Source organism: Diplotaxodon limnothrissa, linkage group LG12, assembly GCF_057381915.1.
Source record: "Diplotaxodon limnothrissa isolate DT_005_m linkage group LG12, D_limnothrissa_male_GT1.1, whole genome shotgun sequence".
Classification (NCBI taxonomy): Eukaryota; Metazoa; Chordata; class Actinopteri; order Cichliformes; family Cichlidae; genus Diplotaxodon; species Diplotaxodon limnothrissa.
The window spans coordinates 13,408,946-13,435,393 of record NC_140607.1 but is presented as its reverse complement, the minus strand read 5'-3'; the positions used below and the strand labels follow the sequence as shown (position 1 = coordinate 13,435,393).

General features: G+C 44.5%; 1 protein-coding gene across 1 annotated transcript in view; it reads right to left on the bottom strand.

Moving 5' to 3' along the window:
• Nucleotides 1-26,281, bottom strand: part of hmcn2 (hemicentin 2) — a 45,500-nt gene extending 19,219 nt beyond the window's left edge. The window contains exons 1-36 of the mRNA XM_085367145.1: nucleotides 26,016-26,281; nucleotides 24,391-24,461; nucleotides 23,837-23,995; nucleotides 23,178-23,300; nucleotides 19,650-19,821; nucleotides 19,429-19,535; nucleotides 19,222-19,342; nucleotides 18,865-19,128; nucleotides 18,624-18,768; nucleotides 18,076-18,197; nucleotides 17,628-17,900; nucleotides 17,049-17,190; nucleotides 16,590-16,717; nucleotides 15,260-15,373; nucleotides 15,009-15,167; nucleotides 14,717-14,911; nucleotides 13,645-13,740; nucleotides 13,394-13,521; nucleotides 13,149-13,293; nucleotides 12,343-12,455; nucleotides 10,751-10,910; nucleotides 10,501-10,660; nucleotides 7,506-7,633; nucleotides 6,758-7,009; nucleotides 5,691-5,774; nucleotides 3,705-3,896; nucleotides 3,481-3,611; nucleotides 3,163-3,307; nucleotides 2,884-3,010; nucleotides 2,631-2,788; nucleotides 1,878-2,156; nucleotides 1,660-1,802; nucleotides 887-1,037; nucleotides 567-785; nucleotides 367-480; nucleotides 70-257 (exon numbers count right to left, since the gene is read on the bottom strand). Coding sequence (XP_085223271.1) covers nucleotides 70-257; nucleotides 367-480; nucleotides 567-785; nucleotides 887-1,037; nucleotides 1,660-1,802; nucleotides 1,878-2,156; nucleotides 2,631-2,788; nucleotides 2,884-3,010; nucleotides 3,163-3,307; nucleotides 3,481-3,611; nucleotides 3,705-3,896; nucleotides 5,691-5,774; nucleotides 6,758-7,009; nucleotides 7,506-7,633; nucleotides 10,501-10,660; nucleotides 10,751-10,910; nucleotides 12,343-12,455; nucleotides 13,149-13,293; nucleotides 13,394-13,521; nucleotides 13,645-13,740; nucleotides 14,717-14,911; nucleotides 15,009-15,167; nucleotides 15,260-15,373; nucleotides 16,590-16,717; nucleotides 17,049-17,190; nucleotides 17,628-17,900; nucleotides 18,076-18,197; nucleotides 18,624-18,768; nucleotides 18,865-19,128; nucleotides 19,222-19,342; nucleotides 19,429-19,535; nucleotides 19,650-19,821; nucleotides 23,178-23,300; nucleotides 23,837-23,995; nucleotides 24,391-24,461; nucleotides 26,016-26,274 — 5,667 coding nt within the window. The 5' untranslated portion in view covers nucleotides 26,275-26,281. The remainder of the gene's footprint in view (nucleotides 1-69; nucleotides 258-366; nucleotides 481-566; nucleotides 786-886; nucleotides 1,038-1,659; nucleotides 1,803-1,877; nucleotides 2,157-2,630; nucleotides 2,789-2,883; nucleotides 3,011-3,162; nucleotides 3,308-3,480; nucleotides 3,612-3,704; nucleotides 3,897-5,690; nucleotides 5,775-6,757; nucleotides 7,010-7,505; nucleotides 7,634-10,500; nucleotides 10,661-10,750; nucleotides 10,911-12,342; nucleotides 12,456-13,148; nucleotides 13,294-13,393; nucleotides 13,522-13,644; nucleotides 13,741-14,716; nucleotides 14,912-15,008; nucleotides 15,168-15,259; nucleotides 15,374-16,589; nucleotides 16,718-17,048; nucleotides 17,191-17,627; nucleotides 17,901-18,075; nucleotides 18,198-18,623; nucleotides 18,769-18,864; nucleotides 19,129-19,221; nucleotides 19,343-19,428; nucleotides 19,536-19,649; nucleotides 19,822-23,177; nucleotides 23,301-23,836; nucleotides 23,996-24,390; nucleotides 24,462-26,015) is intronic.
• Between the last annotated feature and the right edge of the window lie 167 nt (nucleotides 26,282-26,448).

Below are 26,448 nucleotides of genomic sequence, written 5' to 3'. Positions count from 1 at the left end.
ACTATAGAACGTTACGGTTGGATCTGTCTATTTGCTGGCAACGGTGCACAAAGGTCAGAGATAACTAACTTGAAGCTGAGTCCCATCCTCACTGATGTGGTGCTGTGAGTCCATGTGCACCGGCTGCCCTTCTCTCAGCCAGGAGACGACTGGAGCTGGATGTCCAATCACGTCACAGTGTAGAACCACGGTGCTGTTAACCACTGCTCCTATCTCCTCCATAAACTCCTTTGATGCTCCAGTAATAACAGGAGGGACTATGGAAGTTAAACACAACTGAAATTATTAAGTTACATCTCTATAATCACAGATTTTATTATGCAAACATTTTAATTACATCTAACTTAGGTATATGTACTCACTTACCTAGAATCTCCAGATCAAAGTGCATGCGATCCTCCCCTGCCTCATTAACAGCCTGACACGTATACCTTCCAGCATCCTCCTTCTGCACTCGGGCAATTTGTAGCACTTGTCCCCCTGTCATACATTAAAAATGACTCCTCAGTTACATATAACAACTGCACTAGTGGTTTTACATGAGGTTTTACAGAGTTTTCCCTGACCTGGAAGAAGCACCACTCCATCTGCAGAGGTTAACTTTTTGCCGTCTTTATACCAGCTGAGCTTGGGAGGGGGAATGGCATTGCTCTCACAGGACAGGCTGATTTGATGGCCTAGCACAACTTCCCGCTTCTCCACCACGTTCTCATCATTAAGGTCGTCTTCGTGTCCCAAACCCCAGGATGCTTCCCTGTTATTCACCCGGTGGAAAATCGGAGGGACTAAAGAGACAGCGGCACATTAGAGCCAGATTGCTTTCTATACAAAGGTTTTAAAATGAAGTGTTTTTCTAGCTGCTATACACTGAATTAACCGAACACACCTTGAATAGTTACACGAAAGTGTCTCTTGTCCTCTCCTGCAGAGTTGGTGACCACACAGGTGTACTGACCCTCATGGGACAGCATGGCATTCTCTATGTGAAGGAAGTGGCTGCTCTCTTTAATGCCAGCATGGATGTTTCCAGTCAGCAGCTAAAACACAAAGAAAATACACAGTTAATGTGAAGTATTGCTCGCAGGAATCTGTGGGTTGATGAATAAATAAAACAGACTGTCTCTGATACTTTGTTCAAAAGTGCTCTTTAAGCTCGATGGAGCCTCCTTAAGATTTGTTGCCTCTTTGAACTACTGTGTCAAGAAAATATTTAGCAGATCTTTAAATGTGGCTTTAAAACACCCAAGACATACAGAGCTTCTACCCACACTCAGAAAGAAAATCATATTTTACATCATCTTTAATCCAATTCCTGCTTCTCATATTGTAGGCCCTGCAGAATATTCATACACGTGCACTTGCATTCTGAACAGAATAAAGGACACAGTACATCAAAACACAGTAGGTCACGAAAAAAACAAAAAAAGAAATCGCACAGTGTTTTATGTCTTGAGGTTTAATCACTGGATTCTTCCTCTATGTCTATAATTAACTGGCTTACTCATCACACTAAATAAGGCGAGTGGAGGTGGGTTGTGCAAGAGGGTTGCTGTAATTCATACCAGTTGCCAATAGAGGCTGGCAGAGGTTAGAACTTGTTCCATTGAAAACACATTTTGATTTTAGGAAGCATAGCTTTTAACGGTGACACACACGGACCTGTCCGTCTTTGAACCACTGGACTTTGGGCTCGGGGAAACCTTTGGCGAGGCAGGACAGAGTTAAGCTCCCGTTGATCCGCACTTTCTGTTCCTGACCACCAAACGTTAGGGAGGTAGAGTCTCCTTCTATCTGCGGTGGGACTAAAGAGATGAAAACATTAAAAATCAAATCCCTCTTTTATTTTTCACCTTGTTAGAGATGCACATGTCTCTTACCCAGAACACTGAGTGAATAGTGCTTGATGGCAGTGCCAGCTGGATTTGTAGCCCTGCAAGTGTAGAGGCCGCTGCTGTCTCCCTGTGCCGAACCCAGCCGCAGGGCCAGCCCACCGCGGGTGTATGTCAGCTGGGGAGTGGATACGATGGGGTGATTGTCCTTGAGCCAGGTGATGCTGGGTGTGGGGAAGCCCTCGACGTTGCAGGGGAGGATTGCAGGGAAACCCAGCACCACTGACACCTCTGATGTCTCAGTAGTCCCCTTAATAGTGGGAGGGGCTGGAGTAAAAAACAGAGAACACGTTTATTTTTAACAGCCAAATCATTTTTTACTGGCACACAGTACAGAATAACCAGAGCAACAGGCGAATGCTTTGCTTTTGTGTAGGAAACCTTCTAAAAAAGAAATGCAGCGTGTGGTACTCTATTACTGCACCTGACAGAGAAATGTCCCCTTAAAGAGAATTCAATATGTGCACATCGACCACATGGCTAAATACAATGTTAACTTATGTTACTATAGAGGCTGGGCATTCACATGAATTATATATGATGCCTCGCAATTCTCTTTCTCAGAGTGTTGCCATAACAGCAGCAATTTAGGGAAAAATGTCAGAGTAATATCCTGAATCTATACAACTGTTTTGTTTTTTGCTTTGTTTTTTTCATAGGTGTTAAATCAATAACTGCTGTTAAATTCAGGTGAGTGTAGTTGGAGGTTTACATTTTGTTAAAAAAAATGTTCAAAACAACCTTGGACGTTGAGTCTAAATTGGCGCATCTGAGTTCCTGCGTCGTTACTGGCCAGACACCGGTAAAGACCCTGGTCTCTCGGCCTTACTGACTTCACCTTCAGCACCTGGCCATCTTCCAGAAACTCCACATGAGGGTCTCCATCGCGGGACAGAACCCTGGAGAAAGAACGGAAAGGATGATCGAATCAATTCAGTGAATCCTGCATCCTGTGTACGCTGCTGAATGTCACGTCGATAAAAGAGATTCTTACTCTCCGTCGCGGCTCCATTCCACTCTTGGCGCTGGTTTTCCACTAACCCGACACTGAAACTCCACCTCCTGGCCCAGTACCACAGTTAACTCCTGCATTCGAGACGTTCCTGAGATCACAGGTGGAGCTGGCGAAAAACACCACATGCTCAATGACTAGTTTGCATTAAGAATGAATGCTGAATGTGTATCTTATCACAGATCCCCAAACTGGTCTTTCTTGCTGCCTTATACCTTCCTCTTAAATATCCATGTGAAAGCAGGTTTATAATGAGCTCACCTTGCACCACTATGTTATATTGTCTTTGGGTCTCTCCAGCTGAGTTTTGAGCTGTGCAGACAAACTGTCCTGCATGTTCAGGCTGAACTCTGTAGATTCTGAGCAGCCTATTTCCATTCTCAAGATACACCCCAGGGTTGTCCACCTGCACACACAGAAATCAGCTTGAGTGCATCCACACTGTTTAAATGTTATTGAAATAATTGCCACTTGGTGGCATTGTACCGCTAGAGATCGACAAGATAGCATTTACAGTAAAAACATGTAACCTGGCTTTTAGATTTTTCTGTAAATGGGAATCCAGGATGACACACTCACAGCTTTGCCATCTTTAGTCCAGGTGATTGTTGGAGAGGGGATCCCAAAGGCGTCACATCCCAGCGTGAGAGGCTGCTTCAAGGTGACAGTGAGGTTCAGCGGTTGGCCATTATCTTGAATTTCAGGGGGAACTAAGACAGCACAGAAAGAAAGGTTTATGGACCATCGTTATGTGTAAAATATACTTTTAACAGCAGGAAAACAGCCATGAGATAAGTTCTCACCATTCACTTTTAGCCTGGTCTTTCTCTCCACAGAGCCTGCCTCATTAACTGCCACACACTTGAAGTCCCCACTGTGGCTGGCAGACGCTGCGCTAATTACAAGAGCTCCATCCCTCGCCACGGAAAAGTCGGGTTGTTCGGGGTGTATCTCCAGGCCATTCTTGAACCAGCGTACTTTGGGATTAGGCGAACCTGCAGGTGCAGCGACAAGAAAAGCGAGTGAGGATAAAATGAGCTTTATTGATCATATCGGACAGAAAGAAGAGTTACTTCCATCTCTCTTCTTCTGTGCAGGATAACTTAACGGGCAAGCAGCCCAGACTACAAAAAAGCCAGCTCTCTACATTTATCAGACAGCAGGACAGCAGGGAGTGGATGCCAAAATGGTTAGAGTCCTTGTCGCCTGCAGGCTTAAGATTTCAAGGTCAAAGTCACATAAAAAAAGTAAAACACTGCATAGAGGAGTGACGGAGGATGTAATACTTAAAATGCAGACAAAGATTTATTGCTAAACACTGGGATGAGAGTGAGTAGAGAGAGTAAGAGCTGTAAGAAAGATAGTGGTTGAACAAGTGGTTCAAAGGCACTGGCGTGTTTCCTCAGGAGCCTTAAAAACACATGTGTTTGGTGGATTATTGGGTGGAAATAGAGCTAGAAATGCCCGACAGAAGAAAACTGGATCAGGGACAAGGTGGAGAATTTAAAAAGCTTTGTAACCCTCCAAAAATCTCCACAACAGATTCCCTAACAGACTAACAGAGCAGCACAGAGCCACACTCCCTCGATTTACAGAGGTGACACATATACAAACACCACTTGAAAAATCAACCGCAGCACCCTTCCTTCTCCATCCCCCAAAAAGCAGGAGAAGACGCAGCACAACCAAAGGTGACGTTACTGTCTGTTTCCTCTCAGAACACGTGTTTACAGTTAAGGAGCTCTGAAGCAAATTCATTATCTCATTGCTGCGGGAAATGCATACAGATGTTGTGTTTTAGATGTTAACAGATCTCATTAGCAGGCTCTGAATTTATTTACCGGGGCTGACGAAGTCTGAGATTATCTCTTCCATGTGTTTCTCCAATAATTACCTCTATCAAATGCAATGTGCTTGTTGGTGAATTAATAATTTCCTTCTGGCAGAGACTGTGCTTGTTTCCCCTCGTGCAGATAGATCTCAAAGAAAACAAAAGGACCAAAGAAAGTGGGGATCCTCGTTTGGTGCTGCAGGCTGACTGCCTCTCCGGCCCGTCAAGAGCATCAAGCATTTCTGTATTTCTGTGCTTGGTACTGTCAACCCTTCCGTATGACTCAGAAGAAAGGTGAGGCCAGCGAGGCTTCGTCTTTCTCTTCCTGTGCTTCACGGCGCACCTCAGACATCTCTGTCCTTTATCTGCCAGAAGCAGCCTGTAATTAGGATTCCGCTCCCAGCAGGCCCGACACACAGGAAAGCAGATGTGGCTCACAGAGGCAGGAGGCAGACTGATGTTCCAGCTGTTGCTCCACATTATACACAGTGCTCACCTCCTCTCATTGAGCTGGTTACCATGACACAGCTCCACACAAACAATACCTGTTTGTGCGGGCTGCCACTGAGTAGCCATCAGTCCAGACGGAGACGCGACACCGACGCTTGCTGCGTTTTGATAAAACAGCAGGTCCTCCACATCCCTACAGAATGTCTCTCGTTCGCAAATGGATGTTAGGAAATAGAGACAATGGCATGCCTCCGGGTGCTGCAGTGAAAAGAAGTTTCTCCTTTTAAGATGGCAACTAGGAGTCTGTGGTGACAGTGAAACATTCTTTTGATTGCGCACAAAAACACATCACTGTCCTACATATAACATTGATTTCTCTCTTTTTTTTCTCCTTTCTGTGTTGCAGAAACAAACTGAAAGATGACAGAGTTCAGTTTTAGGCTCCCTAAAACTTGAATTACACCTTTTCAGTGTGTCCACGCTGACTCATCTGTGAATCATTCCATACCTTTAGCGGGGCAAGGGATGATGACCTTGCTGTTTGCCACTTTCTCCATGATAACATCTCCAGGTTCGGCAAAGGTCGGGGCCTCTGTGAGTACAGAAAAATATGTTAAGTGCTAGTTCAAAGTGCAAGGGCAGCTAATAAATAAGAGGTGCAATGACAATTAGTTTTAGGTTTCGGAGTAAGAAGAAGCCTCAATAGGATCTAAACATGATTTGAAAAACCGAACAGATTCTCCCCAATGACCAGAGCGTGCATCATGCTTTGACAGCCTGAGCCAGGCTGACTTCTTTTTCTTATCTCTTAAATCAGACAGTCATATTGAGATCGAGATCATTTTTTTAAGAGAGAGACCCCAAAAAATGCCACACAAAGTGACAGGACCACACAAACGGCACATGTAAGTCAAACTGAAACCAACAAGTCAAGCGTGAAATAGAGAGAATCAAAGCAATTACAGGGGTTGCTGCAAAAAGAAACAACAGCTGTTAAAGCCTGAACATCTGTAAGAAGAATGGGAAAATCCAGTTTTTTGCTTTTAAAAGATGAGTTTTGGTTTAGGAGAGGTTAGAATGTCCCTGTGCGCTTGATCCCCTTGATGTTGAAAATGAGTAAATGATTAAGTAGGGAAGCTGGGAAAGCATCAAAGGCAGACTGCAGATGAGTAAGAGCATGTGTCAGAGAGGAACAAGGGCATGGAAATATAAAAGGGGACTGATCGGGAAGAATAATATTATTTATATATCACGTAAATAACAACAAGAAAGCTTGATTCAGTACAAATGGACACGACTCTGAGTTCTTAACCCGAAGTCATCTCCCTTTGTGAATGTTTATCAGAAGGTCAAATAGCTCACTGTTTGCCAGTTTGTACGGTCAATGTGCGCCTAAAGTGAATGTGCCTCTAAACGCTGAGAGGGCCGAAAACAGATGCATCATTAGTGAACCTTCATATGACCAGTGATAGTGAATAGTTGTTCAGATATATCATAGAAAACAACCATGAGTCACAATTTAATAGTTCTGCAAGTGAACAAGCAGGTCTGAGGAATTGAACTCGTGACATTCACCAAGAATTTCCAGCTTGATCTCCAAGGTCTCCTGTCCTGCACTGTTCGAGGCCACACACCGGTAGGCGGCCTGGTCGGCGTGGCTGACCTGCTGGATCCTCAGGGGTGTAACATTCTTGTCCCCAACAGGTGATCCATTGCGAAACCAGCTGATCTCAGGGCTCGGCTCTCCCTGCGCTATACATGGCAGAGTCACTGTTTGGCCGAGCAGGGCTTTCAGGAGGGAGGGTGCTGGCAGAATCCTGGGTTTAGCTGAGGACAAAACAAATATCCTAAATATTAGATGCACATAGTTTTGAACATTGACACAAACTTTATCACATTAAAGTTACAGGCTGTCCATGCTGTAGCTTTGAATAATCTCCAGTTCCCTTTTCCTGCTAAATTTATGAAGAAATAACAAAGGGATGGCCCACAACTACCGATAACCAACTGATTTCGCATCAACTCTCAAACCTGAAATGAAAAAAAACATAGAGAACTGTGCATAAAAATGAATGAAATTCCCCAGCTGTTAATGCAATATTGAAGCTCGACAGCAGCTTTAAGCCCATCATAAAACTGTAACTTGAGTATGTCATGGTAAATGGCTTTAAAGTAGCAAAAATCTATGTGCAAAAATATTTGGAACTGTATTCATACACACGTCTCACATATAAGTGATATATTCACACAGAGACTTAAAGATATTGGCTGAACAAACAAGTTTCCATAAACTTCAACTTTTACTGAAACCCTGTGGAGTTACCTTGAATGTGTAAATTGTAGCTTAGGGACGCGTTGCCTGCTGGGTTTTCTGCAGTGCAGGTGTACAGTTTACTATCAATCAGGCGCACATCAGTGATCTTCAGAGAGCCTGAAGGCAAAACAGTGAACCTGGGGAGTGGTTAGGGGTCAAGGGCAAAGACATGGAGAAAACACAGAACTTTATGAGTCACTGAAGATCTACAGCTACTGTGTTCTGATAAAATAGGTGTGTCTGTTTTCTTTTTCTCTCCTATATCTCCTATATTTTGAAGCATGCATATAAACCACCTCCTGCAGGCCAGAACTCCTTTAAAGCTGACTGAGGAAAAGTGGAAAACTGTTCAGTGTTCAGATGAATCAAGACTTTAACTTCTTTTTTGGAGAAAATGGACACAAAAATCTCTGCAGCAAAGAAGAGAGGGAGCGTCTGTGTTGCTATCAGCACTCATTTCAAAATCCTGCAGGGGGTGCAATAGCAAAAGTGGCAGCTTGCACATCTGCAAAGCTAGAAAGATTCCAGAGAAACTTTGTACCAGATGATGTCTTTTTCAGGGATGGTCTTGCACATTTCAGCAAAACAATGCTAAACTGCACACTGCATCTATTACAATGACTTCATAGCAGAAGAGTCTGGGTGTTGAACTGCAGTTCAAAACATTTACCAACTGGAAACATCTGGCATCATGAAGTGAAAAACATGACAAAGAAGATCTAGGACTGCTGAGCAGCTAGAATCCTATATCACATAAGAACGGGACAACATTCCAAGAAGTCCCACAGCTGGTCTCTTCAGCTCCCAGATGTTTATGGACTGCTGTTAAAAGAAGAGGGAATGCTACACAGTAGTAAACATGGCCCTGCCCCAATTTTTCTAGATTTGTTGCTGCCATCAAATTCAGAATTAGCTCATATTTTTTCAGAGTTTAAACATTTAATATCTTTTCTGTGCTGTATTGTAAATAAAATGTGGGCTTATGAGAGACGCAAATCATTACGTTCTGGTTGACATTTTATACAGCGTCCAAACTTTTTTTTTTTTTTTGGTATTTGGGTTGTACAACAAGTATCAGAGCATTTGACAGGTATACATAAATTGAATTATGCTGTCAAACACTTAGTGGTCCTTATTCAATTATGTTGTTTTGTTGAAATGGAAAAAGAAAATGTGTGAGGGTTAGAGTTCATAAAGAGCAAGCAATAGCCGGAGTCTGGACCTCATCCAGAGCTAAGTACGATTGTCTGGGATAATTACAATGTGAAAGGGTCAGCAGTGTTTGACCTGATAATATCACCATGGGAAAGGTTGTAGGTTCAAAAAGATCAATGCGGATTTTTCTGTTTGCGTGTGCAGCTATTGTGCGTTTACGACCGCGGGGTCAGGAAATAAAGATAAAGTGAAAATCAAAAGGTTGACTTAATGGTGGAGCTCGAATGAAAGGTCGCACAGGTCTCCAAAGTCAAAGCGTCATCCTTCCTGGGACCAACTAAGTTCAAAGCAACGTTTTGGCCCAACTTGCCATTTGTTTTTTTTGATGTTTGTCAAAGTCAAACAAGTGGACAGATGGTGGTCATCACATACACTCCAGTACACAACCTCAGCTCCAAAGTCAGGCCTTGCTTGCTGTGGGTCAGCAACTTTAAAGGAGGGTGTGGTAACCTGAAATGCTACAGAAGCTATCCAGCTGTACAAATGTATAATATACAGCAATGTAAACACACCTCTGCGATTTATCTTTGATAAGTGTGTCTGCTAAGCAACCAAATTCTAACAATAACACGCCTGTCTAAGTGGAAACGAGCTAGAAGCACAAAGAGCTCTGTATTTTAGACGCACATATGGTGTAATGTCTTTCACCCACCCCCCCACCTCCCCAAACAGCCGTAGGAGAGACGACAGCATCCAGCTCGAAAACTGAAAGGCGGCCTCTGCAGTGGTTAATGTGAGCTCAGGCTACAGCGGTGCTGCTCCGCATGACATGAACAGCCCCTCTCGCTCATCCATCACTCCCCACATTGGTGTCATCTGTGTACACAGTGCGACTGGCCAAAGACTAACTGGGACAAATTGGCCTCATCAGGATCAGGTCTCCTGTGACCAAATCTTCTGACTCAGTATTGAAAAAAGGAAAGAGAAAAACAAAAAACTCCCTGCCTGGTACTAGTCTGAATACATGGATATGAGATAAATATCATCTCCCACTGTTTAAGTTATTTTAAAAATCAGCACCCCTCAGTTATTTCCTCCGAACCTCAGAGTGTAGCTTAAAGGAGTTAATGTTCCTTTACAGAGCCCGCTCCTTCCATAGGTCCCTGCGTATGCAAAGCATGACGCTGGGTTTGTTCACAGGGATGTGTTATTCTCATCAGACAGGACTAGTAAAGAGTCAGCATGTTGTTTTACTGCCGAAACACCGCGGGGAATCTGAACATCAGACAGACACAACTTGTATCTCTTCCACTGTCAGTTCACTTTCCGCCCCTCTTCCTGGCACCCCCTCCCTCCAACGCCACCCCCCACCGTTTCCTTCTTCCTGACCCCCATACTGTATCTGAGTCACAACGGCTTTCAACTCCCTCTGTCATTCTTCTATCTGCACTAAATGATTCGGCCTGGTGTCTGGCCCAAAGAGTCTGCCTGTCATCCATCCAGCTCGTGTCTCGGGGCAGCCTGCCTGCCTGTCTGCGCCCAGAGTGACCACACATGAAAGCCAGGAATCAGGCAACCACGTGGGACCAGATGTTTTACCTCAGTTTAGCCAACTGGTGATGCCCACACACAGATCTCTAGTCTCTGCTGCCTCTGCCTGGCCGCTCTTCCAGAGGCATTACGACATGTTAGCAGAAGCTTTGAACAACAGCCAGAGCTCTTTGTAAAAGCTGACTCAGGTGTTAGTTAAGTCAGAGGTAAAGTATGGTTAGTGCTTTTGGATTATGTCAGCTTATATTTGAGACATTTAACTGCATGATTGTCGGGGTGAGGTAAGGCTTCCTCTTACCCAGCTGTGACGGGGGGGATGGGATGCCCGTTTCGGCTCCACGTGACTAACGGAGAAGGACTCCCTTCAGCCTCACACGGGAGAACAACCTCTGCCCCCACCTCTGCAGCCATGTTTACTGTGTTGTCGTGACCAGTCACGCCCATTATCTTTGGCACAGCTTGAACACAACAAAAGAACTTGTTAGACGACCACATAGGCACTTCCTTTACAATTCCAAACGCAAACTGTTTGCCTCCGTTCGCCTTACTATTGACACTCAGCTGGATCTCGCGACTAGCATAGCCCACAGGACTGGTGGCAGTGCAGATGTAGATGCCTGCATCTTTGGCGGAGGGGTTGGGGATGTGGAGGTGTCCCTCAGAGTCAGACTGAAGAGCGGAGCTGTCCCTGGGCAGGGGCTGCCTCCCCTGGCAGAATAAGATCAGACAGAACATATTATATTAGAAAAGTCCTCCACACAAGCGTGCGCATGGATGCTAAGATTAGTTCAAAGTTTACAACCCAACCTTTGATGTCTAATGGAATTACTGGCCACCCCTTCGGATTGCTCTCTATCTGCAGCGTGCACACGCAAGAACCGAGGCAGCTGCGCATCCACTCGCTCTGAACATTAGAGCGCTTTAACAGATACACTTTTATCTGACAAGAAGGTAAATTTACTTGACTCTAGAGTAACATTTTGAAAATGTTAGGGGAAAGGCCGGGTGGAATATAAATCTGGCTCAGTTCAGCAACATGTAGACAACAACAGCATGCTGACCTCGTGCAGGGTAGTATTAGTACAGGGTACGTAATAGTGGCAGGGTATTTCATCGGCCATGTTTTTCTTGCCTTTAAAGAAAAGATGATATCACTGCAGTTCCTAATTTCAGTGGTGGAAGAGAAACAGATGCATTAACAGTATACAAACTGCCGCTTCTGCTTCACTACACGTCAAAGATAAATGTACACTTTTTACCAGGCAATATTTATCTCACAGCTTTAGCAACATTACAAATTATTAATCTGTTATATTGCAGCGGCTGTCAAAGGCAACGCTGCAGTACCACACAAGCTGTAATAAGATCTGTTTTTGCATCCTGGATGGATCGAGAGCATCGGCTTAGCACCGCCTGGTTGCACATAAACTTTTGTGTTTTCCTCTCGTGATATGATGAAGTGTTGTACTAGGAGGGGATGCGGGAAAGTCTTGAAATAGATTCCTAAGGTACGATAAAAACAGGGTGATTTGCACCAGTCAAGCAGCAATATAGTAAAGTTGCCATGGTTACTTCCCTCCCTGGCCAGGTTAATCAAGTCTTGATTGCAGTGGAAACTGTTTTTGTTGGTGCTGTTTTGTTTTGTTCTGTTTTTTTGTGTTCTGACAAATCAAAGAAAAGACCAGAGGGGAAAAAAAGAAAACTGTTTGAATAAGACAAAAAAAATGTAATTGTATTTATGTAAATGTAATCACAGTAAGTGAAGGCGATTTGAAGTGCTACAGATGTATGTGTAAAATAAAAAAAATATCCAGAGTAACTCAGTGTGCCTCAAAATGAATTCAGAATTAAAACCCTTTTTCATTATCAGTCATTTCACACTGATTTGATTCTGGTTTTATTAATATCGTTATGCTTGTATTGACTGGCACGGTCCAAGATTGCACTCTTAAGGATAATCTAGATCCCATCACCGCTGAGTATTGATTTTTGCTGTTGCCTGATTGTGATAATTATTTCCAAAGTGCTAATAATGACTCATTGTAAGCTGAACTGATACAAAGGGCTGACCTTGGACTAGACGGTGCTGTGGAAGTCACGCTTGATTTACTGAGCTGAAGCTGAAGGTTGCGAGTGTTACCTTGGACCAGACAACATCTGGTTTGGGAACGCCGGTGGTTTCGCATGATAGCCTGATGGCTACACCCTCGTTGGCTATGTAGTGGTACGGACCAGCGCTGATCTCTGGGGGCACTGTGGAAGAATAAGGTCATAAAACACTGACTGAGCGTGAAGAAGCGATCTGCTGCTGCATTACCACCGGCCTCAGCTGACCAGCAACATCGGCGTTTGAGGCATTTCTTCATTACAAACTGATGATGAACCGTGATCCTGGCTGTCTGTCATTACATGCTCATGACTCCATTTATCAAAGCATGCAATAAAGCAGGCCCTCTCTCTGTGATGACAACAGGTGGTCGATTCATTCAAAAATTGTTTTCCATGCTGAGTTGGCACATTTTTGGCTTAATTGTCCAATTATATAGCCTGTGGTTGCAAACTTTGCACTGAGAAAGTGCATTCAGTGAGTGAAAGGGTCTGCTTTTAGATTAGGCTCATATATTTTCTTGCTGATATTTTATTAGTGCACATTAAATATGACGATAGAACCAGATGTAGGAGATGTAAGTTTAGTTTAGCTTGGATTATGGAAGCTTAGTATAAAGACTTGAAGAAAGTGGGAAACAACTAACCTGGCTGTGCCAAAAATGTAAATTACACACACAATTTGGGATTTTACAGCGGGTCATTTACTACAATAATTTGAGTCAGTTACTTTCTGGAGTATCTCCAAGACTATAAGCCTGTCTTAGCTGCTTGTGCTTATTGTTTGCTGGCTTTGATTTTATTGGTAATGTGAGTGTTACTATTCCTTTACTCTCCTACCGTGAACCTCCAGGCTGACTGTGATGTTCGCGGAGCCTGCCACATTAACCGCAGTGCACACATAAATCCCAGTGTCCTCTGGGATGGCTCTTTCGATGTACAAACTGCCATCACTCCTCAAGAACATCCTTCTGTTCAGATGGAACTGTGCAAACGAAAAAAGTAAAAATATTCCTGTCATACACAAACACAGATATGATCCATGGGAGAGGCAGGTTTGAGTTTGATGTTTTTACCAGCCTTACAGGTTTTCCATTCTTGGACCAGTGTCTTTCTGGAAGAGGAATTCCATCCAACAACATGCAAGGAATACTAAGTGACTGACCGCTCCCGGTGGTGATCACTGGGGCAACTTGGGCCAATAGAGGTGGCTCTGCAAGAAAAAGGATTTGAAATGATTATTAAACAACAAGAGCAGGAATATATGTGTTATAGCCACAGTGTCCTTCTGTGTGTTTCTGCTACATGCATATATGGGATCACAAAAAGAGCCTACCCAGTCCAGTGACACTAACTCTGGCCTCAGATTTGATGGTTCCAAACTGGTTCTTGGCCTCGCAGATGTATAGACCTTCATCATCCAGCCAGACACCTACAGTCAAACACACATCATTGAAAAATGCACCCCGCCGCACATTACAATACATCTGAGAGTAGCAGCATCATCACACTTACCAAGAAAGAAAACAGTCTATCTAAAAAAACTAAATAAGTTCATGCTAATAGCAGCTAAGACCCCTACTCAGTAACAACTGGTATTATTGGCCTGACAGTGCTGTAATTAGGAGCTAAAAATAGAAAATAACAGGATTAATGGGTTTGGCTCAGCTGCTATCCTGCTGTCCCACTCAGTAAATTCTCTTGAGATCACATCTTGGAAGATCAACATATGTTTCAATTCTTCTGTCCTAGCAAATATTGAAGGATTCCAGGATAAAGCATTAAAGGTAACCCGTGAGGAGCACGATTCAAGGAGATAGTGGCGTTTGAGCACTACGCAATATGAACAGAGACATTTCTGAAACTGCAGGTAAAAAAAATAAAATAAAGCCATCTGTAGCAGATGGAGCCAATCAGGTCAGAGGGCAGCCGCAAATGGAAACAGTGACAGAAACGGCCCATGTAAATATGTCTGTTCCTGTCCAATATTATATTTCACACTATAAACATTTAGTCTCAGGAGCACAAAGCATCACGGTATGTGGCTAAGAATAGTCATGTTTCAGGCTGAAATATCTTCCAGAGTTCACAGCTTTGATCCCCCTGCCCTGATGAGGACAAAGACAGACGCCTTCTCTTGCCAAATAATTAACAACATTTTAAGGAGAGTCTTTTCACAGAGCAGAGATAATGCTTTTAGCAGGATGGATATTCGAGAGGCATCGGTTTACTGTAACTTTACCAATGGCAATGACATCCCGGCTCTCCCACCTCTTAAGAAAATGTTAGCTGGATTTAATATGATACTCTTCTATATATACTTGCACAATTTGAGTCAAGCCAGTTCGAGCAGGGAAACCGTGAGGCTGCCGCACAGCACACCAAAGCTCTTTGCTGTGATAACTCACTCTGGATTAGAAGATGTCCGTTCTCCAGCTGCATTGTTTTACTGTGGCTGTCTGAACGCATGAGAATCTGTCTGCCATCCTGTCTGCGCCAGGTCACCGTCGGCTGCGGGAATCCCCGGGCAGTGCAGGGGAGGGTGATATTCTCCCCGACATTGACTGTCACGTCAGCCGGTGCCTCGGAAAACAATGGACCCGCTGTGGAAGGAAGAGTGGTGCCAGATGGATGTTTTTTCCTTTGTATAAATGTGAGAGAAATACAAGTTTTATGTGGAAAACTGTAGTGTGGCCTCACCTCCAACCACCAGACTAACAGTGCCAGAGGAGGTTCCAGCAGAGCTGCTCGCCACACAGCTGTACTGACCAGCGTCGACCTCCTGCACGCCACGAATGTGCAGCGTCCCGCGATGTACGTCCTGCTCAACAAAAGGAGCAGAGCCCACCTCGAGTTCACCTGGAAGTACGAGCAATATAAGCTTGTCGTCCTCTAACAGAGACATCTCCACAGTCATTTTAATAAAAGCACTGTGTATGGCGTTAACTCACCTTTGAACCAGTGGACAAGAGGGGACGGAAAGCCTGTGGCCTGACACTCGAGAGTTGCATCACCACCAACAGTCACTAGCACAACCTGCTGTACCACTGTTATTCTTGGTGCCTCTGCAGAACAAAAAAAATCAGTGGGATGAACTTTTTATTCCAGGGATGTCCAAGTCATTTTACATCATAGGCCTCGGGACTTTGATTTTAAACGGACCAGTGAAAATCCCCTTTCTATCGGTGCAAAGGAGTTTAACTGCACATTTAAACCCTGCGATATCTCAATGTAAGAAAAAGAAGTGGAATTTCAAAGGTGCGTCTCAGTTTTTCCACGTGATAAAGAAACGCTGCTATAGTAAAATAAAGAAATTTGTCAGCATGACTCTGTGGACTTAAACTGTAACAAATAAATGTGTAAAGTTACAGAAGTACTGATAGTTCGTGGGCCAGATTCTCCTGTGGTTTTAAAGTGGGGCATTTTTGTTGTTCTATTTTATTCATTTATTTAATTGTTTAATTGCAAATTCTATTTCTGCATTACTTTGGTTTAGTATGAATGGCTGTTTTGGAGGTCTATCAGTAGGACAAGCTTACAGTTTAAAGTCCAAAATTTATGCTCTCCTTCACATTTTCTAAAGACATCTAGTGGGCCGGATTGGAGTTTTTGCTGGGCCAATTCTGCCCCCCGGGCCTTATGTTAGGCCCCCCTTTTTTTAGTTTATAGCAATGCACCGGTCTTTCATGCAGCGCTACTGTACGTGAACAGTAATGTGCTGTTTGTTTATACCAGCAAGGGCATGAGAAAAACCCTGATGTGAATGTAAAAATGATGCTTATACTTTAGACCCAGGCAGCTGAGCTGAAAGGATGAGATGATCTACTGTGTTATAAGGTTTTCCCTGATTTGACAGATCAGTGTTGTTCAGATCAGATCAGCAAGCCCCAGGAAAATGCTGCCATAATCCATCAGTGTTACGGTTTCTGTCAAGCACTAACTGACAGCCGTGAGTGAAACTTCAGGCCCACAACTGTCAGCGCTCACCAAACAAGGAGAGAAACATCACGTCGTATGAGACAGAGCTGTATGTGGCCATGTTCGCTTGCTGTATACTCTGCTCTATCCTGCTGGATATCATTAAAAGAAATGCGCCTTAAAAACAGTCAACACGGGCAAAAATGCTTCGTGTCACTGGAAGTTAAAAATGAAGTCAGAAGAGAAGCAATTATTCAGAACAGAAACTTTAACAACTCCGAATGACGAAAGGCTAATTCCAGCAACAATATATCTTCGCGCTGGCATCCTCAACCAGACATCTGTCGGGATGTGTTGACTTACCCGCATAACTAAGTGACACAGACTGAGAGGCAGTCCCAGCCTCGTTGCTTGCCAGACATGTGTAGTTCCCAGCATCCTCTGGGAGGGCCCCTTTAATGGTTAGAACTCCATGCTGGTTCAGACTGAACCTGTAGCATACAGTGGACAGGATTCATGTTTGTTGATACTTTTGTTGATTACAAGCGCAGATGTAAAACAGAGATCCATCTCTCTGAATCTTTATGCTGCTGTTTGGTGTCACGGGAGAAATTTGTGTGTGTGCGAATGTATATTTCACTGCTGACATATAAAATACTTGTGGTTTGGGGGAAAAAAAAAAGGGTTGACATGAGTAGATGTAAATTTCCAAAGCGATGCAAACAAGATGAGGCGATGGCGCATGTAGGTCAAGTGGAACGTAATGACTCTCTGAGTCCTTTGTGCCAGAGGTGGCGAGTGGGCTGAGAGTTCCCCTCTTACCTCGGCCGATTAGTTAGGAACACGTTGCCTTGGCTCCAGAAGAGCCGGGGAGGGGGGGAGCCGGACGCCGAGCAGACCAGGCGGATCTCATCGCCTTGGGAGAAAGCCAGGGACTGCGGGTGCACTACCACAGAAGGAGCCTCTGCAGTTGAAATCAAAGGAAGGCAAAAAATGTAAAAAAAATAAAAAGCAGACGATGACTCAGGGCCTTGTCACAGGCTGCATGATGTCATTTATAGCTATCACAAGCTTAACAAGAGCAAACTTGATGCTGTGGGCTGCAAAGCAATTACAAAAACACTCCATGTCTGACTTCATAACTACAGGATATTCTTGAAGACATATTTATTTGCCTGTTTGTTGAAGTCATTGCAAATATCTGAGTGCATTCCCTCAGTAGACGCCACACTTTTCAACACGCATAAGTCTTTGCTGATGAGAAAAGGAAGTGGCTTAATCTGATTGCAAGGAGGTCGAGGCAATAATGGAAAACAGATGACGGGGGCCCGCGAGGATCCGTTAAGCCCTGCCGCGTTAAATGTTTAAGCAGATGAGCCGCAGGGTATTGGGCTATCATACCTGGGACGTGGAGCCACACGGCGATTCTGCTGTCTCCGTAGGGGTTGGTTGCCACGCAGCGGTACTCCCCAGCATCCTGAGCCCGCACAGCGCTGATCTGCAGGTAAGAGTTGGGCAGCAGCTTCACCCTCCCTGCCCGTGCCTGGATAGCATAGCCCCCTCGATGCCAGGTCAAATTGTGGCGCATGTTTCCCTCCACCTGACAGGACAGCACAGCCACGCCTCCCACAGAAGATGTCACATTCTCTGGGGGCTTCAAGACCGGAGGAGGATCTGTTTTAGTGGAAACATGAGTGCAGACAATGTTTAAAACAAATATTTGTGCAGACATGCTTTCTATCTAGTTTATGTCTAAACGATAAAGCAGAGGTTTGTATCTAAATGGCTGGAACGCACCCACGTCCAACTGAAGGGGAGTGTGCGCTTGCATTGTTGTTGTGTGACATACCTCTAACAGTTAACTGTGTTACAGCCCACCCCTGCCCTGCGCTGCTCTGCGCCATACACTCATACGGGCCTTCGTCCTCGGCTGATGCCTTCGGAATTTCCCATGATGCAACGGCAGAATACCTGAAGCAAAGACACGTTTGGTTTATTGGCCAGCACATATTCCTCTTATTTCATGTCACACCCAGTGGCTCTTTGGCACATCCACGCACTGGAAATAATTTTCATCAAAAGTCAGCTGCACTTCATGAAAGTAATTCAAGCCAGAGAGTCAACACCAAGACAAAATAGTTGCTTTGTTAAATTGAGTATGTGATGTTTAGAAAATCAACTGTGTATATATCCACTTGTTGACAGATGAACCAATAAAATGCAAGAGTGAGGCAGCACTAATGCTTTACAGGCGTGCCCACTGGTAAGATTAGGGAGTGACTTAATTAATGCTTTTAAATGAGGTAATAGGCGCGCGAAGCTTCGGGGATCTGAGGGAATCGGAAGGAAGGCGAGCCAAATGTTATGGAGTGCTGAGCAAATAGAGAAGAGACTCACTGAAAGAACCTCTCGCTTCCCAGTGTAATTCCACTTCTGGTGAATCTTAGTCTGTAGGGAATGTCACTCTTTACAGAGCAGCCAATCACAGCTGGCTGCATATAAACGCCCTTCACTACAGTCGACATGCTCACAGCTGGAGCATCTGCACAAGGGAGGAAACAAAGGTTAAAGGCTATAAAGAGATTGATGAGGTATGGGAGACACTGCAGTGTGGCTTTGGTGAAGAGGGATGCCTTGCCTGGAATGATGTTGGTGTAGGAGACGCTGGACAGCCTCTGGAAGCGGTAGCCCTCTTCGTCTTTGCCCGTTACCTTGATGAAGAAGCTCTGGGAAGGGGTGCGGAATTCCGGGAGACTCCACAGGCCTTGTTTTCCAAGGTCAGAGGGCAGCGGTACAGGGATCGTTCGCAAGGAGCGGCCTGAGCCTGACACAAGCTCCACATGGCTCAGATGACCTGGAGGCTTCAGGCCGGTGCATTTCAGTAAAACATGGGATGGGAGCCCTGAAGGACAAAGGAAGATCGGCATGAGGTAATTTTCTGCACATGGTCTCGGTCAAATAAAAGGCAAAGAGCTAACAGACACATGCCAGACACCTTTTATCGGCCTCTCTCTCGTGTGGTTGAACTCTGTAACAGGTACGCTGGAGAAGCCTGCGCGGAAGTCGAGACTGCTGACTCCTGTGACCCTCAGAGTGTGACGCCCACTACAGCTTATCTTTAGAGTGAAACGTGTGAAGTGAATTCAGCATCATAAAAAAGTCAGACAAAACACATTTGTGATTTATTCACCAAAATAAATACCTTCAGTTTCCAGGCACCGGGTCTAGGAAACTTGAGGTTTATCACACGAGCTGAGTTGGGAATATTCAAGAGTTCTTTAAGGCCCTCCTCTACACCAACTGCCCGACCTTGGAAAAGGAAACATAACAGATGTTATTTCAAAGAAAAACATGACTTTCTTTAAAAGCACTGATAATGCTAGGAGTAGATAAGAATAAATAGGAAAAGCAGGAATGAGTTACCCAAAGGATCGCTGAGCTCGATTTCTGGTGCTGGTCCACTGAGTGACACCGTGACCTCTCTGAGGCTTGGGTCAAAGGGAACTTCCCAGTTGTTTTCCTGGGCACTGTCATGATTGGAGGACAGAAGGTGGACCTTCATGGCCTGAACTGTTTCCTCTACCCACTTTAAAACCTGGCAGGAGGCAAAACACAGCATTTGCAGGAGCACAACCAAGCAAGATATTCCTGAGTGCATTAATCAAACTGTCAGAGAGGTAAACTTCAAAAGGCAGGAGAGGGACAGGAAGGACGCACTGGCCTTAACTCCGAAAGCCCCCACAAAGCCCTTGCTTTTCCCTGTTCTTCGTCTTTCGGACTATTCTTTCATCACAAAACTATTCATGAGACGGATTTTGCCTAAACAAAGGAAAAGTGAAGCAGCTCAGCTGTCAAACTGATAACATACAGTTTTCTGCACTTTCAAGCACATATTCCCAGAAAAAGTGTCTCTCACAGTGGAAGCCTGTCAGGCAGCAGTCCCGCTGCAGCGGCGCAGGTTTTATTAATCATAAAGCTTGTTCCTCAGAAGACAAAGCGGAAGCGGTGGATCGGGTTGTGGGAACGGCCGTGGTTTTGAATTAAACCTAAGCATTAAACTGAATCAGGCAGGCATTTCACACTTTTCTGCTGAAAGGTTTAAGCTGAAGAAGTCTGATGAGGTCAGACAGTGACTCTCTTCTTAGTCATTCCACCACTTTGAGCAAAGATTACAGAAAGGTTGAACAAGCTGATTGTACATGATGGTAAAAACAGTCATTACTTAGACTTTAATTTCCCTCAGCAGCTCTCCACAGGAATCTGTGATGTTACAGGATTTCAGCTTTGACAGGTGCTTGACCCTCTGGGTGTAATCATCAGCGAGGTACTGATTAAAAATGCAGTTTCTCTTTTGTTTTCACTCAAATCAAAACAGAAGCACAGCAAAAGCCCACTGACTTTTCACAGAGTCCTATTTCAGCGGTCACAGCAAACTAAATGTCGTCCATCTTCCAAACGCTTAACAAGCAGCTGCTGTCTAATATTTGTTTTCACCTCGTATTGAGAGGCATCACGGTTTAACTGTGCCTGTAATGAAGCCAAATGAAAACATTTCCTCGGCAGGCCCTTCAGAGATGAGGCCAACACCAACACGTTTTACGACACAGACGTAAAAATGAAACAGGGAAAGCCTTTGATAATTTAATTATCAGCCCTCGACTTCTCCTCTATCGGGTCTGCAAGGTCCTGACAGCAGCTGGTTCCTCTTGCCATTTTACAACTGGAAACAGCTGTAATGTCTGCCACGTGTGCAGTCGTCACAGTCAGAGCAGGAAACTGCTTAGAAGTGACCCACATCTATGTCTGTGTCTTATGCGGTAGAGCAAAGAGGAGTGGGCATTTCTCTGCCCTCGGACCTCAGATGAAAGAGAAGAAGAGCCCAGAGGTGGGGCCAGTTCCCTGTCTGGGCTGGCCTGCAGGGTCTAGAAGAGCCGAGCGCCGTAGCCTCTCCCTGGCTCTACCACTGGGAATGCAAAGGACCTTAAGTCCCCGTGAAACCTCATCCAGCGTGTCTCAGATGATCAGGCTTACAGGGCTGTAACAGGAAAGACCCCCTGCTGCTATTCATAGAAGCATGACAGATGGGGCAGAGAAGAAGTGTTACCTAAAGCTGGGGTGATGGTGTATTCCCCACATCGATTCAGGTACATTACCTGAAGAAGAAAATGCGTGACCGCGCCACTGTAAGGTAGAACAGCTTGCCTCCAGACCTCCCAGCGGGCTAGAGGTCAGCTCTGTCTTTACGCAGGTATAAACACAGCATTTACCGGATATTTGCATGAAGATGGCCCGCTCCAAATCAAGGTTATTAAAGTAAACGAGACCCAGACAGATCCCCTGCTCCTTCTGAGTGGGAGTTTCCACATAGAGAGGCTCAGCTACAGGATAAGCAGTGCTTTTGTTTAGCCGGACTGTGGGTAAAAGGTACCTAGATTTTATGCCTGGCAACCATTACCATTGCCATTTCCCTTAACTCGCTGCAGCACCCATAATCAGAAAAGACCCCGAGGCTAATCTTATAAACAACTCATCAAGGTGCTCGAGTTATCCATGTATGCACCAACTAGAAACACAAAACTAATAAATCTCAGGTCTTTCTCTGAGCGAACATCACATCACCCAGTAAAACATCACATTCCTCATTGTTCTTCAGCACTTTAGGGCACTTAAGAACGCAGATATTTTTAAATGTTCAACACTTTAAAGACAGCGGTTCTCATTGCCTGTGTTCTGTGTTACCATTTTCACTCACTTATCATAACCAATTAAAATTTAAAGCGCGTAAAGAGCGCGTTACACAGAGCTGACAATAAACTGTTGTGCGAGGACCTGGAGCCAATTCCACTGGGCAGCTGTGTTGGAAGAAGCGAAACCATGAAAGATCACATCCTGGGATTAGAGAGTAAAATAAGCAGTCTGTTTTCTCTGCGCTGGCCCCCCTGGAGACCACAAAAAGACACTGTATATTTCATTTGGCTGCACATTATTAAACTACTATTAATGGTGAATATTTGGTTAGATTTGTACTACTTCTGAGGATTTTTAAGGGATTAAAGGATTTGCATTAATTTGGTAAAAGCATGCCACCCAGGAGCTAAAAAAAATCATACAGGTTAAAAAAAGAGAAGCGACTGACAGACAGCGTAAATCCAAGAGGGGAAAAAAAGCCTGTTTATATGAAAATGTACACAAAGACTATGTTCAAAATAATAGGGCTACATTAGCACAAAGCCATCTGGTGTTGAGGTATAAGGTCTAGACTACATTTGGTCCCCTGTTCCCTTAATACGACAACAGTAAAATGACTTTTAAGCACTCCTTAAACAGCTGGTAGGATTATGGAGTGATAATGAAACGAGCTGCCACACACACACACACAGGCATTGTATGTCTAGCTATATGCAAGCATGACTTGACAGCAAACAGACCCCCCCACACACACAAAGACCCACACAAACACATCTGAGTTCAGAGGTTCAGTGGGCCACCAGTGTGCAGAGCTGTTGGCTCCAGCTCAGCGCTGCCCAGCCATCTCCTGTGTTGACATGTAGGATACCAGTGTCTCTTCCAGAGGAAACTCTGGCTTCTTTTACGTCTGCTTGGGAAGTGAGCCCCGCTGTCTTTGGCTTCTGAGACTCAGCTCCTGTTACATGCTGCTTCCGATATAAAGGAACCACCGGCCCGTATCGTATGACCAGGAAGTCTAATATCAGCACTGGAATCATTTGATTAGGCTAAATGAATTCCTCATTATCATCTATTATCGGTGGGTCAAATGGGAGTTGATGTTGTTCTGCTCCTGCTCTCCTCTGTTATTAGAAAATATCACCCCTTTCATATTCAAATACACTAGAGAGTTCCAATTTAGGGGCTAATTCATTATGTGTGAGGGCTTAATGGGGGTTCGGTGGCCAGTCGTCAGAGCGCACGGTTACTCTGCGTTGCTCTCACCTCGTTGACCTGCTGCTTATCCAAGTGAAAGATTTGCCCAGAGGAGGTGGCGGCGATCTCCTCGTACGCCCTGTAACCAGGCTGAGAGCGGTCTCCACAGTCCCCGGTCAACACAAATACTACCTGGGAACGAAGAGGACAGAGGAGTTAAGAGGATTACATTTGTTGAGTGTTTGCTTTCTGCTGAGTCGCTTTCACTTTGCTCCAAATGCTCATTGTCATGCATCATGTAGGGGCTGAGACGAGCAACTTTCCTGCACTCAGCTGATCCCGGGAACTTCTTTGGAATGCAGATGGTTTTTCTTTTTTACAGCATTGCTGTTGTATCCCTTTTGTGACAGCGTGCAATAAATGCAGAGGCTCTAAAGACAGTGTGGGATGGGGCTCGTGTTTGTAGGTTCAACTGTGTTCCAGATAACATCAGTTAAATGGCATCTTGATCATTATGGGAGTATTCAGCACCAGTGAATACAAATGAGATGCTTGTGGGCATGTTTTTATTTTCTTTTAATCAGTTTACATACCATAGATTTGATCAAAGAGAAGCCTGCATCTATCGGATGTTTGACATTGAATAAAGAGCACACATTGGACTGATTAAGTATGTATCAGTTTTGTCCTGATGTATAAGAGGCCTGTTTAAATTCCCTGCCTTGTACCTGTGATTGACGGAGTTGCACCAGTTGCAGAACATCTCTCTTCAGGCGGTAGTCTTTGGCCCTGGCATCAGTAAACACATAGATAAAGGATCCAGGCAGGGAAACCTCCAGTGCTTTCTTTATGGCTCCGATACTCATTTCAGGGCAGTCGCCTCCACCCTGTGTGATAGAATCACATTTGCTTAAAAACTCCAGAAAAAAAAATCATATATTTATATTTTTTAAATGTTCATTCAGATATCGTGTTGTTGAACACATCCATTTTGTGGAGAGACACATCAAATGTTTCTTAAATACGTTTAAATCACTACCCATAAAAGCAGCACTAATTTACTTTTGAAAGAAGAAAGAACCGGTCCCATAAACGATGTGCCTTATATGAGTAAACATTTGAATAACTGTTCAATTCAGTACAATCTGGGGTTCTTAACATTCAACAGATGTGCTGCTTATCATGATTACAGTTTTAGGGGCTGGCAATCCACATACTGTTCACCATAATCTAAAGGTTTCATTCGTACAAAATTATTAATTTATGTAATCTGTGTCTGAACCTGGACAAACAGCTCTTGCAGATCCTGCTGGAACTTCTTTGGGTCGGTGGTGATGGACACGGGGCCGATATCTGTCAGATTAAAAATATACATCAGGAAAAAAAACCTTTCTGTGAAGAAAATCAAACCCAGTCAGCCGGTTCTGTTCTGATTTCTGAAGAGTGTATGCCTATACAGAACAGGATAATCATTGCAACCACAAAACGCCTATGGTCTGGAATTTTTAGAAGGGAGAGCGTTTGTTTGTTTCCTCTTAGCAGCTTTGCCCTTATGAGCAGAGGAAAAGCACACAGCATCAAAAACCCTATTAAGCCAAAGCACATTTTATCAAGGCCAGAATGATGCCCCACAGCCGTTGTGCACCACATGAATATCAATCACACATCACAGGGCACAAGAGAGGCCGTGCTGACAAAATTACAGCGTAACATTTTGTTTTACACAAATCACTAAAAATCTGGCGACAGTTTGCACGATGACGGAATAATCATTTTCCAGACCCAAGGATGATGGATAAAAGCCTGTCAGGGCCTGACACTTATTTGGATGTCTTCTGGGGCCAAACTACAGAACAGTAAACATTAACCAGTGCAGAGGGAATGCATTGTGTTGCTGCCCTCCATAAACACGAGCACTTCATCACAGTTATTACAGAAAAAGACCCTCATCCAGTCTTGTATACCTCATGATTTTGGTGTGTCATTGCTCTTTATTCCAACTGTCAAATATAATTTTGAAGTATCTTTGTGAGACTAATGATACAGAGTTTGCAGACATGTGTCAGGGCCATGACATTTCTAATTCATTCTCGGTGTTTTCTCCAGCTGCTTTCAAGTGCTTGTCGACCTCTCAAGAGTGCCTGAGAGGAAACACCGACGGCGCTGTCACGCCTCTTCGTCAGCCACAGAGGGCTTCTCTGGGATCTTGGAAGTTTACAAGGTCCCCAAGGGCATAGGCGCATTAAACACAGACAAAATGTGTGGCGTTAGGGTAGGCAACCCCCACAACTCCCCCCCCCCCCCCGGGTGGCCAGTGGGGGGGCTGCGAGGCAGAAGAGGGAGGAGAGGCAGGGTGAGTGTGGGGTGGCGATTGGGGTAATTACACACACAAGCAGACAGCATATGCTTCCCATCAGCGCACAAACACCCTCCCCCCATTGGAGCACTCTTATTTTCAAGCTGTAGCTTTCCCGTATAGAAAGGAAGATGCTGGGCTGGGATGAAGAGCCTTACCTGTCCCCAAGACCCACTGTGAGCTCGCATATCCTCCCCTGCATGACGTCTTGCATCAGTTTCACTTCTCTCTACAAGTGGGCTTCCACTGAAGCCGCTATGCAGCAGCACACTCTGCTACACGTTCTGAGATGCGTTGCAAGTATAAGTGTGTAAATGGCAGATATAAATAGTAAATCAGTGCAAGGCGCGGAAACTATAAAAATACCACGCTCTCTTTGTAGTAATTCAAGAAAGTCTTTTCCTTTGAAGTCAATGCTCCAATAAATTATAATCATATTCATGAATTAACAAACATACGCATTCCATACATCCACTTTCACGAAAAAAAAGTTTCTTAAGTTGTGGCTCTTTAGTTAAAGAACAAACTTGTGTTAAAGGTAGAAAAAGTACCTGGGTCGTGGAAGGGGACCAGGACAAAGTTTTTAATGGGTCTGGTCCTCCGGCTGAGCGTCTTCTCCAGGATCCGTGAGGCGCCCTCTATCACCTGTTTCAGATCGTCGTACATGGAGCCGGTAACATCGAACACAAAGGCCAGGGTCGAGGCGCTGTCATCGGATTCATCACCCGTCTCAACGCGGGGGTCTGCCAAAAGTCTGTGCGCGCATACTGAGAGCGCCAAGACTAAGCACTTTAATAAGGCACCGGCCATTTTCCAAATTTACTGCATCTGTCTTTTGGAATAAGGCGAGTCATATATTTAAAAAAAAAAAGGATCACAAAGTTTTAAAAAGTTTTGATTTCGAAGCCGCCCAAATGACTCTGGCACTGCTTCTAGTAGATTTAGAACAACGCGGCTCAGCTGAAACACTTCAAAATCCAGTGC